This window comes from Toxotes jaculatrix, chromosome 17 (genome assembly GCF_017976425.1).
Source record: "Toxotes jaculatrix isolate fToxJac2 chromosome 17, fToxJac2.pri, whole genome shotgun sequence".
Lineage (NCBI taxonomy): Eukaryota > Metazoa > Chordata > Actinopteri > Toxotidae > Toxotes > Toxotes jaculatrix.
In genome coordinates this window covers 22,205,589-22,222,863 of record NC_054410.1, presented here as the reverse complement: position 1 = coordinate 22,222,863, position 17,275 = coordinate 22,205,589, and the positions used below count along the sequence as shown (strand labels likewise).

Sequence of the window (17,275 nt, the reverse complement as noted above, 5' to 3'; positions counted from 1 at the left end):
TGTGACTATAAAAGTGAGAAGGATAACAGACATTTTTGAAATGTGGTGGTACCTAGAAGTTAGACCATGTGTCACTCAAAAGCTTATTTGAATCCACTTAAAGTTTCAACGAGCTTTCATATCCCTAAACTGTAGGACCACATATTGAATTTATGCTTACTTTGTATGTATTGGAACAGGCTCCGCTCCTGAGGGTACTCCTTAATGAATCTAAGCAGCAGTGAGAGAATCAGCAGGAGGCTCAGTAAGCCCTGCAGTGCTACAGAGAACACAGGGGTTCTCTGCTTCTCCTTCCTATCTCTGTTCTGACTTTAGATGTGAATGTCCTGCTTGACTTTACTCTGGCCATTCACTGACTCCATGTCAAGGACCTTTAACCTCTTCTCAGTCAGTACTGTCAGTGGTTTCTGGTCTGGTGTTCATAGACAGCAAGTGATGCCTGTTTCCGCTGTTCTTTCAATCCTCTGCATGTTTTTTTTTTTTTTTTCAATGTTTGTTTACTTGTTGTCAACAAATCAAATGAAAGACCCAAAACCTACAATGAATGTGTCCCATTACAAGTATTGTGTGTGTGTGTCAAAGCTGGATGATCTTATTCCTCTGAGCACTGTGTGACATGTTCCTTCATTACCACGAACACACAGTGTAGTTTATTTTTACTCAATCCCACATAAGCTATCCTACTGCTAAAGGTACACACTAGAGCACCAAATGTGGATTAATCCACCACTAAAAATAGTCCACGACAGATGCACTACTTCCTCCTGTTTGTGTAACATTTGCTAAAAACTACAGTGGCCCGTTTCTTGAAAGGGACCAGTGTGTCTGATTTAATTGCATCTATCAGTGAGGTTGCAGACTGCAATGAAATAATAATAATAATAATAATAATAATAATAATAATAATAATAATAATAATAATAATAATAATAATAATATGACTATTATATTCCATTTCTGCCACTAGAGCCTCCTAAATTCTACATACTGGTCCTTTAAAAAACGACACTGCATATTTGTGAGGTGTTTTTAAAAATGTAGATCTTTAGCAGGAAGCAGTGAGCTGCGAGCCACATACAGGTTAGGGAAGGCAAAAGTGTTGAGAGATGGACTGACATGTTGTTGTTGTTTTTGGTCTTTCTATGTAATCTGTTGGCAGCAAGTAAACTATGGAAAAACAACAGGCTTTTCACTGAAGGTACAGACACTGAAATTAAATTGATTTGGACGGATCCTGCTGCCAAAATGGAAAATAAATTCTTTTATCCAAGCTGGCAGCATGACAGATTGCATTCTGGAGAGAAACTACTTGTAAGTCTTGGTTCACTTAGGATTTGGCATCACGCTCAACCCAAGAACACAAACATAGAGACATTTTGTAAAATGATAACTTGATGACTTTTTAAAGTTTTTTTTTTGACATGTAGATACATACATATATAATTTGTCCAAATTAAAGGATACAACATTATATCACAAGAAAGGATCTCCATTTGATTTTGTTTTCCTCCCCCTGGGAGCTCATACGAAATCAAATGCAATAACACAAGACATGAACATGCAGTGAGCACATCCTGTGTCAGTAATGAAAACAGTGCCTGTGCTCCAAATGGCTATTCCAGTGTGTGGCATGTTGGAGTATCCAGGCTAAGGACACTGACTCTCCACAGACGAAGCAAGACAGTACTTACAGAGAATGAGTTACTGACTGATGAATGTATGTTGTTTTATATGCTGCATGTCCTTCTCCTCCTTTCCTCCATTCCCAGCTGTCCTACCTTCCTCCTTTTCCTCTTTTCACCCAGCCCGGCCATCAGCAGGAGGGTCCCCCATTTTTCTTGCCACTGTTGCATTAAGTGCTTGCTCTGGGGTCAGGCTCTGGGTCTCTGTAAAGACAATTTTGGTTGTAGAAGGAGCTATGTAAATAAAATTGAATTGAATTGAATTGAATGCGTGGCAGGTAAATATATCAGATAGGGAAGCATAAACACACAGGACTGATATCTGTTAGGATGAATACAAAATGTGAAAACATCAGTTGATAAGTGACCGAACAGTATCTCAGCAAGAGACCGTATTGTCACGACAATCCCAATGACTGTGATGACACTCTGAATTGTCCTGTGGCACCTTTATGATCAATGCTTTTTGTCCTCTACGTCTAGCCTGACTGTCTGCAGTGCCTGCTGGTGTTTGATGCATCTTTATCTTGCCTGTTTACACGAGAAACAAGTTGCTCATAAATCAAAACTACGGTCTTCATCATACAAATATGGATCTCAAAATGATTAGCAATTTATGACCTACAAACTGTGTTCCACTTTTTTTGCTTTGTTAAGAAAGACGAAGAAAGCTAACATTAGGCTTATCAAACAATTACAATTACTGAAATGAGCACAAACTAATTACCACTTTAAAAGATTCGGCTAGACTCTCGTCACTTCTTCCCACATCACCTATGAATACATTCTCAAAAAGTCACAAACCGAGTGTCTGAGGCTCATGATAACAAGGTCTGCTGAAATGTCGGTGCATTCGATTTACCAGTGAATCCCAGCATGTAGAGTAGGTGTGATGAGTGTTGCTGCTGACTTAGAAGTCAGAAAGTGAGCAGTTTTTCTTTTTTTTCTTCTTCTTCTTCTTCTTCTTTTTTTTTTTTTTTTTGGCATTCAGCTCGCCCACGAGCAGTTCTATTTCCAAGACGTGTGTATTCAGGTGATACATATTCATGAGCACCTGTTTTGTGTCTTTTTGCTGTTCCACATTCAGGGCACTGAGATGCTGTCAGAGGCTCCGCTGTGTCATAATGTAAAGCAACATCACACTTTGTCAGCTTTCATCACGGGGCTGAATGGTTGGAGCTTGCTGGCTCCTGAAAGTGGTGACTTCTTCACACATTGGACAATTTTGCAGCTCTTTTTCTCCTGCCAAGTTAGTGACGCGTTTCCTCATGCTCTTCATACAAATATTAAGCCTCTCATCGCTCTGAAAATTGTCTGCCTTCACCATCAGGACTCCATTTTCAATAACATAAACATGAAATGATCCAAGAAGCATTTTTACTCGCTGCTAGTTATCAATATATGGCTGTGTAAAGAAGGGACGGAAGCTGTGTCTGTTTGCTGTGTTCTGTTTTGTCCTGTGTCCTACAGCAGCTCAGATCAGTGGCTTTGTGGGTCCTCTATAAGACACAATGGATCCAACAAGGGACCAAGTCTCAGGACTATTCAAGTACTTATACTTCAGTATTTCCATTTCCTGCCACTCAGATAACCTGTCAAATTCTATGACTGCCTTTGTTTCTTGCCTTGTAGGACTTACAGGAGCTGTATTTCACCACCTTCCCAGATCTTTGCAATTAATTTGGTCAGTTTGATCTCCAGTGCTGGAGGTTCACAGGGAAATTTACTTTTCACTGCACTACATTTACCTGACAGCTGTCTTCACTTGTCAATGCACAAAGATTTAGTTTTGTTCATAGATTTTAGTTACTTTCCACCAGCATACTTTTGCGTTCGATGAATGGAAGGCCAGTGGTCAGCACTGGTTTGGTCTCCACCAGCTCCTGAGAAAAATATTTGGTTGTTTAACTGCTAAATGCAATGTTCACCAGATAGTCTGTAGTGTACAGTAGGTTTATTAGCTTTTCCGCTGGAAACACGGTTGTTGAGAACAGCGAGACTCAACCAAAACAGTAAAGTTCTGACCGTCAAGTCAAAACAATGAACTGAAGGACACCAAAAAGCTCTGTAAAGCTAAGGGGAGCTGCAGAGTTGGCGATAATTGCGGGCTCATTACTGCGAGCAAATTCCTTTCACATCACACACATCGTCATTTGACCCATTGTTATTGACAGAATCCTGATTAGTGCGGCTTAATTGTCCCCAAAAGCTTCAAGCCTCACCACATTGCCGACTGCTGGCTGTGTGAATGATTTGGTACATGAGATGAAAGATTTTTCATGCAGCTGTCACAAGCCGCCTGGCAGTGTGACGAGCAAAACCTGAAAAAGCCGGATCTGAAATGCATTCTCCACATCAACCTGGGTGTGTGGCGAGACTGGGAGCTTTGAAACAGCCATTTGCCAGCGCTCTACAGAAAGAAAAAAAAAAAAACATCTCTCAGTTCTGCAGGAGTAAACAAACATTTTATGATATATCACCTTTTATCCTTTCACAATCCCACTATTAGAACTTCAAACCGAGCACTGCAGAACTGCAGACAGTGGCTTTGTGTGTACTAATTAAATGCAGACTTAGCTCATCATAATCATGTTTAATATCCCCCAATAAATACATTGCAACATTCTTTAGTGTCAATAGCAACTCATGAATGTGTATAACAGTGATAGGCCTTCAGTCCATTTCAACCACAGGCTTTTATGTTTAATGAGAATAGAAACAGCTTCCAAAAAAAAAGGTTTTATAAATTGATGTTCTGTAACAGTATGTATGAATAAAGCTTTCACCGCAGACATCAAATGTTGTCAGATTTTCAGTGATACCCCAACTGTCAATAGCTGTATCATCAGATGATGTCATGCGATAGAAGCTATCCAATGGGTGCATTGATTTGTCTAAATTAGACATAGTGCAGTTTGGTTGATCTATAAATGGCTACACTAATATTACAAATCATTCAGTATTTCTTTTTTTTTTCAAGCTTGTATATACATTGTTATAATACATTCTTTATAACAACAACGTTTGAAATGTCACTTTAATATGAAATGACTTTAATATTTAATAAGAATAAATTAAATAAATGACTTTCCAAAGGGATTTTTTTTGGGCCCAAAAGAACTGTGTACATGACCTCAGCTGCTTAAACTTAAAACATGTATGACTTCAGACTCTGTGTACAATTTACAGGAATTTTTTTTTACCACCTTGTGAAAATGTTAAGATGTACATGTCAGCTACTTTCCTGGTTTTAACTGATATTTTTTGGACATTTCACTTTGGTAGAAGTACAGTGGCCCTGCGGTGCAAAACAAAATGTCAGAAAACATGTCAAGACAGCCGGGCTGGTACAGTGGCTCAGTCGCAATGTTGACTCTGTCTGAATCCACAGCCAGTTGGGGGGGTAAGCGGTTATGGAAAATGGATAGATTGATTAAACATTTAACATACCATTGAAACCATTACAGAAAACACACTAAAAAAAAAAAAAAAAAAAATCATTTCAGAAAAACAAGAAGTGGTGTGTAGCTGCTATCTTTTTCATCCCGCATGCCGACTGAACTGGTTCACTATTGAACACTGGTTCGTCTTCATCAAATACTCAGGATCAATGACAATGCAGTACTGAAGGGAATAAGTCAACAAACAAAATAAGTATGGCAGTGAATAAAACAAAAACACAACATCCTGGCTACACATTAAACAATGACAGTTCATTAGAAACTGAAAGAGGATGCAGAAAACATATTTCCCATTGGATACACATGACCAGAGTGAGCCCCTTGTTTAGAATGTCCTTTCTTTAAAAGTCCTGTTTTCTGAAAGTCTTTTTTTTCTTTTTCTGAAATCTTGAGTTTTGCACCTCTGGGCCACCACATATGGCATCACCATTTGAAGCTAGCCTCTGCTGTTTTAACAGGACAGTGTATGGATACTTTCTGTTTCTGTCATCGGTCTTTCTAAAAAGTTGAAAAGTACTACTGGTTTTCTGTCCGTACTGTTTGACAAATTAGCACACATACTGTATGTACTGGTTAGTAAAACTCGAGCGCCTCATTCTTGATTCATTAGAACGATGATTTCTGCGTTAGCCTTCATATATTTCACGAGTCTTAGCCATAGAAGTGTAAGCGTAGCCATAGAAACCCAGAGGAGACAGCACTTGAAGGTTAATTAAATTATCGGCCTTTTGTAAATGATGAGATGTTCAGTAGCAGATACTCATGCACAGAAAACCCCAGTGACGTGTTTCAGCTTTTCAGAAATAATGACGCAAGAAGCCATGCAAAACAAAACAAACAAACAAACAAAAAAAAAAACGGTTTTCTATGGAACATTTTAACTTTTGAATGCACACAGGTGAATTCATAAATGACAAACTATCGCAGTTTTGGTGGTGGCCTGGTGAACTGTTCTCATTACCACTTAAGACTCAATAAGTTGTATGCAAACGCTCTTATTGAGGCATGGGTCACGTTGTTCCAGTCACTTTTCGGTCATAGTTTTCAGAGGGCTTTCAGAAGTTTGTCTTTTCATTAGATTAAATGAGTAAAAAAAAAAAAATACTCATTACATTAAATGAAACATTACAAGCATGTTTTCTCACTTTGAGAATTCTCTAAAGACGTTCAGGAAAAACCCCAACATTCTGTTTGCTAAGTGCAATGTGGACAGGAGAAGCTAAATCCGTCCCTCTGAAATGACACTGAATGAATGGCTGCATTCATCAGTGGGGCTGCTGCTCTATCACCATATTAAGCTACTTTTTGTTCATTTTAATTTAGAATAAATCACTACAGCGACCTTAGGAGAAAATGTCCCGCTGGCCAATAAACCTTTTAGATATTTTATATACAAGCATCACCACGGTCGTTTCTACTGCGTCTTGTCTCCGGTACATACCTATGTCACATGCTAAGGCAACTAGGACAAAGAAATGAAATGGTCCTTTAAGTCATCCAGTGTTGTGTTGTGCAAATTACCTTACCAGAAAAAAAAATGACCAAGAGGCCACTTTCTCAGTGTAAGTCATTGTAGCCTTAATACAGAACAGCACAAGAACGTGACAAACAAATCAGGTAAAAAGTATGATTTGCATGTTAAATGCTTCAGAAGTTGAGACTGGACATGGCTGTTAGTGTTTTTTTAGGTTTGTTAACTCAAGATTATTAATTTACATATTTACTCAAAAGATCAACCGGTGTTGTTGTGTTGAAGACAATTATCCTGAGACTTCTTCATCTTAAGATATCTTTTGTTATCGAACTGCTTGTGCATGTTTTCGGTTTGAGAGCCAAAAAAAAAAAAAAATCCTGAGCGGAAACAAAAATGTAGGAAAAACAGTTGTAATATTGCAAAAAATGTATGTTTGGCTGAGGTGGGAAAGCTGACGGATCAATGAAAAACAAAATGTGACAAACCCGCAATGGACAAACAGACTTGGTGAATGAATCATGACACACATTTAACATCAGGTCTGTATGGAGCAATGAGGAGACTGAGGAGTAATGTTGCTCAAAGTAATACATCAAACAAACAGAATTAGTGTTCAACTCTTAGTCTTGTTGATTTCTCAACATTAAGTTATAATAGACAGATAATGGATCTAAAAACTTGATATTCACAGTAAAGTTTTTTCTTTGTGACAATCACTTTAAACAAGTATAAATACAGAACCCTGTTAAATGAGTGTCTCACAGCATGAACCCACTCAAAGTGTACCTTATCCTCATCTATCAGTGTTATGTGTCAAATGCCAAAACTGAGCCTGGGGCATCATCTCAGGAACAGCAGTAATGAGGACAAAAGAACTTTTAAACAGCGGTAGACAAAGCTGAAAAAAGACAGAGAATTAGCATTGGAGTTTAAAAACTCTATTTAAATGATTATTTTCCATGTTTTAGTTTAGAGCTGTACTGAACATTCAAATTGCTGCATGAGGGGAAAAAAAAAAAAAAAAAAAATCAAAAAGGAGTTCTCCGATCAATCCTTAAGTCTTGATCCCAAACTTTTGCTGGACTGATCTTTTCAGACTCTTACTGTCCAAGGCCTTACACCTAACAGTTCTCTACCAGTGTCAGAAATACACAGTACAACACCACTCTTATAATTTGTCCAGGAATATCCCATTTTGATGCAGCATTGGTACTGTATTTGTGTTACTGCCTCGGGAGGATCTTTCAGCAGTAGACGGACCAGTAGATAAGGTTGAAGAAGATGTACGAACCAGGGAAAATCATCCGGGAGTATTTGTCAATGGCGTGTGTGTTCTGGATGATGTTGAGGGCGCGCAAGCTCTTCTTCTTCTTGGTGGTGGTGGACTCGCTGCTCACTGACAGGTGGACCACCATGTGTTCAGGTTTCTCTGGAACCTCGTGCATCTCTTCCTGTTCTTCCTCTGGGACCATGGGCTCCTCAGTGTAGCCAGCCAGGCTGTTGGTGTCCGCCTCGCTGTAGGTACCGTCTAACATGGTCATGGTTCGTGTCTGGGAGATGCCACAGGTGCAGGGCAGTGACTGGCAGGGAAGACAACATACAAAATAATCATTATTATGTATGGAATTAGCCGCCCGGTTAGCTCGGTTGGTAGAAACTCAATCTCTTGGGGTTGTGGGTTTGAGCCCCCCCCAGGCACCGCCTCCCAGGGGTCCACCACCCATGGGAGGTGCTGTAGATGGACTTTGGTTCATTGTGGACTGGGCGGTAGTCGCCCCTGCAACCTGGGCCCAGACCCAGATAAGTGGCAGATCATGATGATGATGATGATGATGAGTGGAATTTTAAAGAACTAAACCAATGTTCAGGGAGATTATCAGGCATCCTGTGCTTGAAGTGTTAGACTGAGTCATTAGTACCCATTAGTATCCTTAGCAGATGGTTGACTTTTGTATTCCATGCTAATGCCCATGCCTAATTTTAGCAGTGATTGTTAATTTGTTGGTTGCTCCAATACTTTATTCCAGAGCAAGAAATCTCACCAACTATACGCAACAATACTATGATATCTGGCATGAATATTGATTGTCCCTGAAGGATAATCCCATATAACTGTCGAGATCTGGGTTTCGTTTAGAATGACCCTAAGGTCAAGATTTCCTCTTGACTAACGTATCTCAAACAATGATAGCTGGGTTTCTATGAAACCTGCTATGAAGGATACACAATGGGATGAATGGTGGGACAATGTTTTGGTTGCTCCAACTCTTTGGCCCAGATTGAGGATTCTTATCAAATACAGTCATGTCACAGTAACGTCCATCACCACCATCAGGACAACATTTCTATTTGCTCCCAGAGGATGGAGTCCAGTGTTACTGGACACTGGACTAATAATGGAGGGAAATTAGTCTCAATAATGGCAATGTACAGGATCTACAAATAAAAACTAGACTTACAAATGTGTACGACAAATTTGAAGGGTAATTTGCGAAGGTCACAAATGAATTGTCCAATCTCAACAAATACCAAACAAAAATTAAAACAATTTTGTAAATAAAAACATCACAACTTGAGTAATTGTCAGTATTTTACATGCACACATACGTATATTACTGTGGCTCTTGATGCCGGACTTTGCACGTCCCTCTGTTCAGAGTCTCATCTGTCTGCCTGCGTGCCCCGAGTGGAATGTCTTGTTTGACACACAGCATAACAATATTCAATAACCACTTTAACATGCTGACGGTTTCTCCCTACAAAAATCTATATTTCCTTGCGTCATAATTTTGGTTTAATACAGCACCATGACACCGTGGCCCATGGCTTTTTTTAACTTTTAAGCTTCCAATTTTTTAGAGAGAGCAGTTGCATGTTGATTGCTTTTTTTTTTTTCACGTGTGGAGCAGGATATGCATGTCAATTTCCAGTTTCTAAATCCAGTCTTTTTTTTTTGTACTGTACTCTATTCACTTGAACTAACCATCTGGAAAAGCAACAGGATTTTCCTGAGATGACAGCTGTGGGAAATGACAGTATGCCAGCTCAGGTTGGGGCGAGAGGCTCGTCAAGGACAGAGAAATCTGATGGGGGCCCCCAATAGTCTGATGGGGCCCCCCCCCCCCCCCACAGGTGCCGGCAGGAAAGCTGAGCTCGCCTGAGATGTTGCAGGGGCGTGGTGGGGGTTGTAGTGGACGAGGTGACAGTATAAGGTATTTTATTTCAATTAAGATAAAACCTTTAGAGGCCTGAGGAAGTGAAAGAATCCAGTATTTCACTAGATATATAAAATAAGAAAAACAATATACTGTGAAAGACATTTTCTTTATCCCTGTAATCCGCTAATGATTCCTCAGATTCAACCTCGGGACTTTGAGGGGCGTCTTGACCCCTGGGTTGGGAACCACTGCAAGACAGACATCTACAGACAAGACATCTATATCTATATCTATATCTATCTATCTATCTATCTATTTATATATATATATATATATGTCTTGCAGTAATGTATATATATATACAGGAGGACAGTCCCGCTACTTTGGCTCTGGAGAGAGCAAATATGGGATTCTTAAAGTTCCCCCCCAGGAGCAGAAATTGTACTGCAAAATTACAACTGTAGAGCAATGGATTCAAATTCATGAAGAAAAGCTATCCTATTTTAACCTGACCGCTCTATCTACGCACCGAACACTGCTGGCCCCCACCGAGCACACTGCCTCCCCATTTGGCTGCCACATGCTGCCGATCCCTGCCCGGGGGATGACTGCTTTCTGCCTCCACCACGTCAGCCTCCTCCTGTGATCTTATTAAACACACTCAGAATGGCATTGCTGGTTTGAGAGCACCCCGGTGTGAGACCTGTCCCGCCAAATATAGCTACTGTATGTAACCATTTGTAGAAGTTCCTTTGAGTTTTAAAGGTGATATGAAACATACAAAGAGGAAGACATGCCGTATTGTAGCACTCTGAAAAGGAATGGCGCCAAAAGTTGTAAGTTACACCGTAGGCAGACTGAATAAATGGTTTCTATTTTTCCGTTTCATGAACATTTGTCTTTCTTTTGCTTAACAGCTGGAAAGTCTTTTCAGTTTCAGAACTGGTGTTTGGGTTTAGCAACTATATATATATATATATATATATATATATATATATATATATATATATATATATATATATATATATATATATGAGTTTATGTTCTTAATTTGTAATATGACTTTATGTCCCTTTTGTTCTGCCATACAGTGTTTTACTGCTGCGTAACAGCATTGTTTGCCAATTTTGGCCACATGGGGGCAGCAGAACAACACTGACATATGATCATCTCAGAAAGTTGGCAAGGCTAAAATGGGAGGAAGCCGCTAACATGCCTATTTCCACACCCAGCAGTCATCTGCATTCATTTACCATGCTTGTGTCCACCTGCTGAATGTAAGTCCAATTTTTACTCTTCTGTCAGGTTTGGTCTCCACCAAGTCCTGAGAAAGACTTAGTCAGTACAGTGGGTTTATCAGAGCAGTACACAGCAGTAATGGAGAACTTATTGGTACAGGTGTTTTTTTTTTCTTTTATATATTTTATATCTTTGTTCTTTGTGTCTTTGTTTCTATCTTTGTTTTACTGCTGCTCTTGTTTACGTGATAGTATCTACACAGCCTGTGTGTAATTTGCAGAGAGTCAGTGAGACAGTCTGGAGTCTCTGAGCAGCTAAAGGGACTGGGTCTGGCTCATGAGCAGGGAAAACAACGCCTCTGATTTTTACATTGCGTGGCAGTTTGCTGTTTTTCTCCCGGCACCAAACAGCACGCAGCCGAAACAAACCTGTGATCGTGCCCTCTCTCTCATCTTGCGCTCTCGGCGGTCCTGGACGGTGGACAGGTAGTTGACGGCGGCGTACTCCAACACAGACAAGAAGACAAAGACAAAGCTGACCCAGAGGTAAATGTCCACGGCCTTGATGTAGGACACCCGGGGCATGGACGCATTGACACCAGTGATGATGGTGGACATGGTCAGCACGGTGGTGATGCCTGGACACGAGAAAGGCCACATTGTAATTAAACTACGATAAACTGAAGCTTGAAACTGTGTCTGACTCTGAGTTCGGCCATTTTTACTCTCATAGTGTCGACACGGTACAATGGCCTTGCTGCACTGAGTCAGGGAGCTGACCCCGTGTTGGGTAACTAAAGCAGCAGGGGGCGAAAGCAATAACATGACCACTTATACAACATGATGCAATGTGCTCCAACAGCCCTGCAATAAATACGATCCTGGAAAACTCCCAGTCAGCACGGTTACAGAGATTTTGCAGGTTAGAGGGAGTCAGCCCTGGAAGAAGCACTCAGGGCTTTACTCAAGCAAAAGGTCATTCAGTGCAACAGTATGAGCATCAAAATATACTTCAAGTAAACAAATATACAAAAAGTACTTCAGTATTTCAGAATAATAATTACATTGAATTATAATTACAGATGCATTTATCGCTTTGATGTTGCAGCTGGTAAAGGTGAGGGTAATTCTAACTGCTTTATACACAATGGGGTACTTTGATCTTTAATATGAATTAGAATTGATGTGTTTATTCTATTTGGTTTTAATAATCTAAACCTGAAATGCCACTTAAATAATAAAACACATGTTGTGTAGTGAAAAGAAGGATAAAGGAGAAAATGGAAATACTCAAGCAAAGTATCTGAAAGTTGTATTTATGTATGTGTGGTTACTTTCCACCACTGGAAGGTGTCTAGATTCACACTGACATACAGTATAACCACAGTTTCAATAACTGGTTCGATAATAAATCTGCTGCATGTTGAACAGTTAAGTTAGTCACAGAAGGGCCAAACTCAAGGTCAAGGTCAATTTGGTTCAGACTGTCCTTACAGTCTGAACTCATCTGAAGACTCAGGGATTAAGTAAAGTGCAAACCTTTTTATTTGCTGTGTGCTTTCAAATTCAAACTGCAGCTTTAAGCTATTGAATTGAATTAATTAAATATATATGTATATGTATATGTATTATAAAACACAAAAGAAAGAGAAAGAGAAAACCCAAACAATCTGTAGTTAAGGCATAAAAAAAAAACCCCTCAAAGGGTTATGTAAAAACATCCCATCCTAACAGCTGAATTGAATAAGAGCAGCGATATGAGCCATGAGAGGATCTCAGCGAGGGGGAAAGCAGACGCCTGTATGACAAGTACTGCAACAGCCTCCATACAGAAAATAATTCAGAGGGAAAGTTAAGAGTGGTAGAGCGTGGGAGGTTTGTGTGTTCACACATGCCTGTGTGTGTTCCCTATTGGTAGAGCCATGTCACAGCCAGTTTTCATCATTTCACACAGACAGATTTTCCTCAGGCGCACACACAATCTCTTCAAAGGACATTTGACATGAGTTGTTTTTTTTTATGTGTGTGTGTGTGTTGTTTTTTTTTTTTTTTTTTTACCCAGGGAAACTCTGGCCGGCACAGCCCGGCGGTCGATCCAGAAAGACACCCATGAAAGCATCACCATGAGCGTGGCAGGAAAGTACGTCTGCAGCAAGAAGAAGAAGATGTGGCGTCGCAACGTGAAGTTAATGTAGAGGCGATTGTACCAGCCTGTGAATACAGCAAGAGAATGGGAGAGAGAGAGAGAGAGAGAGAGAGAGAGAGAGAGAGAGAGAGAGAGAGAGAGAGCAGATCAGGTGTGGAGGAACACTCGAGGATTCAACAGTTTAGGAACTGGTTTCACAGAATGAGCCTTTGAGGTAACAATGAAAAACAGATAAGCCCTTAAGTCCTTTGAGGACGCTGGACAACTATATATAAATTTGCAGTTTTTGCCCATCAGGCACTATGTGGTGAAGCCCCTAAGAATATTTTTTTTAATTGTTGTGTACTGATAAAATGATGATGAAATGTTTCTTTTCATTTTATTTTATTGCTACCTTGCCACTTCCATATTTCATATATATTAAATGCTTTTATTGTGAAGCACTGTGTACGATTTGTTTTGAAACATGCTTTGTACAAAAACCTCTAATGTCATCAATTGCATGTGTCAGTTCCCTGTGAATCCCTGGTAACATCATCTTCAATACATTACTGAATTACATCAGCCAGAAAATCACTGTATTTCTGTGTAGTAGCTGATAATGAAACTAAAGTGAATACAATGTCTTTATCTACAAATCTGCCAAATAAGAAAGTTGATCTAATCAGTTCATAATCATATATCTACATTGGACTGTTCTTATAATACAGTAATTCAACTATTCCAGGCATCTTTTCATCACTGTAAAAAAATCTGACATCTGATTTGACAGAATATTTACTGATCCTGCAGCAAGTTTTGCATTTTTCTTTATAGCCAGATATTTAGGAAGATGTAAATCTGCATGATCACACTTCATCTGATTGGAGTAAAAAGTTGCATGATGAGATCTGATGTGTTTTCTGTTTGTTTCTAAACTTCGAATAATGGTCTCCTGTGTTTTATCGACCCCTCATCCACTGACCGACCTCCTCCTAACACAGACTTTGCTCCCATCAAACTTAAAGCAAATAAAACGTAACTACTGTTAGGCACTCTTGAGCCTACGTACTCGCCACATTCTATCAAATATCCCAGTAAACCATGACGATGATCCAGCATATGCAATACCAGTACCAGCGCCGCTTGTCTTCCATTTAACTGGCACAAAAACTCAGACTCCCTTTGTTGTTGTTGTACTTAAAGAGGGCCCTGTTGCAGCCCTGCCTGCAGTGGAGCTAAAAATATCAAGTTTGTCCTGATGGTTGTGCCAGAGGTAAGGTCACTGGGGGCATTAAAATCTAAAAAGTTTGTGGCCTCTCCCTGTTTCCAGCAGGAAACATAACCCTATATTTATGTTTGTTGACTGTAGGCGGACCCTTGTGGGCAGAAATGACAGCACACATGATTCATCTGGACAAAATAATTGCCATTCATATCATGATGCTGTACCTGTGCTGCTGTAGAAGGCCAAGCGAGATGTGGTGTGGAACTTCTGGATGAGGAACTGCGATAAGGAGATGCGATCATCGGTGCTGAGGGACTCATCGCCGCTCTTCCAGTACAGCATCAGGTCTTCATCCGTGTAGGCATCTGCACCAACATCACACAGCCCAATCAAATCGAATCGCTCAGACTCGCTCATGTCCGGCATCGATGGATAAATCGATGTCTCATCGCTGATTAGCATCACGCTCCAACATAAGAGTAAATGAAGACTATAACCTTGGGGCAAAACTGAAATGAAAGTCTTGGTGAAACTGACTTTCAAAATGAGAAGAAGATTTTTTCTTTTCATAACCAATTGCTCACACGTTTTCCACAGTTGCTATTTATTGAGGTGTGAATGCGAACATGTGCTAATGAGAGCTGATGACCAGGCGCTTCTTCCTACTGAGAAACAGCTTTTGATGGACAGGAAGTGGAACAGCAGCCTGAGGCAGAAATAAACAATCTGCACTTTTCTTTTCTTCAAAAATGAAACTATACACTGTATTTGTGTACTGTTGATAAAGATACACAGTTTCAGTGGGAATGGACTTGGAGCTGAGAGCCGCAGGCAGGGTTATGGTTTGGGTTCGGTAGAATTTCATCAAATCTGAATCCAGTATCAAATCCCTCCATTATCTATACCACTTATCCTCTAAAGGGTCCCGAGGGGAAGGGGTGCTGATCAGTTCTCTAGAGAAGAATCTTCACTCTGTGGAACCACAAAAACCCAACTCGCTCGCAATCGCAGTGATGTTACAAACAGTCTTTGGCAGAGTCCGTTAATTAGCTCCAGCTGATATGATCTATTGCTGGTGGCGTCGGCCATTTTAACCAACAAAACCAAGAGCTGGCTGTGAATGAGAAGACGAACATCACCTGTAGGTTTTCAACACTGGTCTTTGATAATTAGGAAAAACAAGGCGGCGAGGGAAAAGCTTCCAATAGAGATTTGCCAGCGTCGGACTGAGAGCATTGAGAGATGGACTAGGACTTTGTTGGTTCGGTTCTTTTCATGAGATACATCAGCAGGAACAGCAACATAGAAATGCGCCAGCTTTACCTTTTAATTAGTAATTAAATGTAGTTGATATTTCCATCAGTCAGACCGACACAAGAAAGGTTTAAGACTGACTGATCCAGTGGCAAGTAAATCAGGTTGCCCACCGCTAATGCAGCTTTGTGCACAATGTGAGGTGAGCTCATCCAGTGGAAATGGAATAAACTGAGGCTGTGAGATGGGTTTAATGGCATAACTGTGTGTCTTTTTAGAGGAAAAACATGATTAATATCACAAACAAACAATCTGATAAACTCGTCTCTGCACTTCCTGGAGCCATCTTCTTCTCTGCTAAAGAATCCCATTAAACTTTCTGAAAGTCTAGCCCCCTACTGTGAGCAGTTCTTTACCTTAGGAGCTGGAAGAGGCTTTGTGAATAGCTTTTATCTTTACACCCTGTAATTTCCGAAGAGTGCCTGATAGCAACCCCGAGTTACCAAATGTCTTTCCAGCTAACTGTTGATGTTTTTGAAGCTGTAAACAGTTCAACAGTTGAGTTTTAACACAGCAGAGGGTGTACCTTTCATCTTAAATGTATGGGGACGCTTTGTGAAATGGCCCCTGGTGTGTGCCGGGCCCTTCCTCTGAATATCTTTGATGTTTCAAAAATAAAAGAATTGAAAAATAAATAAATAAATCAAAAAAGAAAAAAAAGGAAAGTATAGTCCCTCTCGCTCAGTCTCTTTTTAGGTACAGCCCACCCCTCCTCCCTCTGATGGCTCAGGTATTTTCACCTGAAAACACGTTAGCTCCTCACTGGGAAGAGAACCGAGGTGATAAAAGGGAACCGCATCTTTTTGATGTACTCAACCACTTTAAAGCAGTAGACCACAGTCCTGTACTGTGAAGCAGGATCTGTGGAACCCTGGAACTCTGGGGTCTCAGGGTTACGACGGTGGTTCACTTCTTACTGGGTTACACTGCCATGGTAAATTAAGCTGCACAGCTAACCAGCTCCGGAGCATGTTAAATACAGAGGATCAGATCAAAACTCATCATCATTCCTACAGGATCTCGACAGGGACAAAAGAGTTTACAATAAAGTGACCAATAAGAAAGAGCATCAGATATTTTTAGAAATGTTTTTTCTGTTAGAGTCTTTCCCTTTCTCCAGTCTGGCTTTAAAACAAACTGAGAGTTTATCACTAAATAACTACATCATAAATATTACAGCTTCATTTTAATTGCACAAAGATTCTTTAATGTGACAGAATCTCTGACAGTGTTGATGCTTTGACTCTGACACTGCAGAGACTGTGACCATCACTGTCCATTCAAACTAAACCCTCTGATGTCTTTTACAACAATGATCCACACAATATTAAATATTTCCATCATTATAAATGAACATTTCAGTCAGACATGAACTAACTTCTCTCCTCCTGTGCTTTGGCTGCTGAAACATTTTGTTAACTTTTTTCCCCTGTTTCACATGTTCATGATAATTTGTTCCCATGTCAGAAAGAAATGCTTGTACTCATGCACAGTAAATCCTCAGCCTCATTTTTCAAGTCTAGTCATGTTGTTTACATTTCACTTTGTTGAATATCACCTTTGCATGTCGCTATGACTGAATTTACCTGCAGGTG

The 17,275-nt window shown here is 40.1% G+C and overlaps 1 protein-coding gene across 2 annotated transcripts in view; it reads right to left on the bottom strand.

Annotated features, from left to right (window-relative positions):
* Window positions 1–7,861: 7,861 nt before the first annotated feature.
* Window positions 7,862–17,275, bottom strand: part of gabrr2a (gamma-aminobutyric acid type A receptor subunit rho2a) — a 33,976-nt gene continuing 24,562 nt past the window's right edge. For both annotated transcript variants that reach the window (XM_041060285.1, XM_041060284.1), the window contains exons 6-9: window positions 14,591–14,731; window positions 13,072–13,224; window positions 11,443–11,651; window positions 7,862–8,197 (exon numbers count right to left, since the gene is read on the bottom strand). In XM_041060285.1, coding sequence (XP_040916219.1) covers window positions 7,862–8,197; window positions 11,443–11,651; window positions 13,072–13,224; window positions 14,591–14,731 — 839 coding nt within the window. The remainder of the gene's footprint in view (window positions 8,198–11,442; window positions 11,652–13,071; window positions 13,225–14,590; window positions 14,732–17,275) is intronic.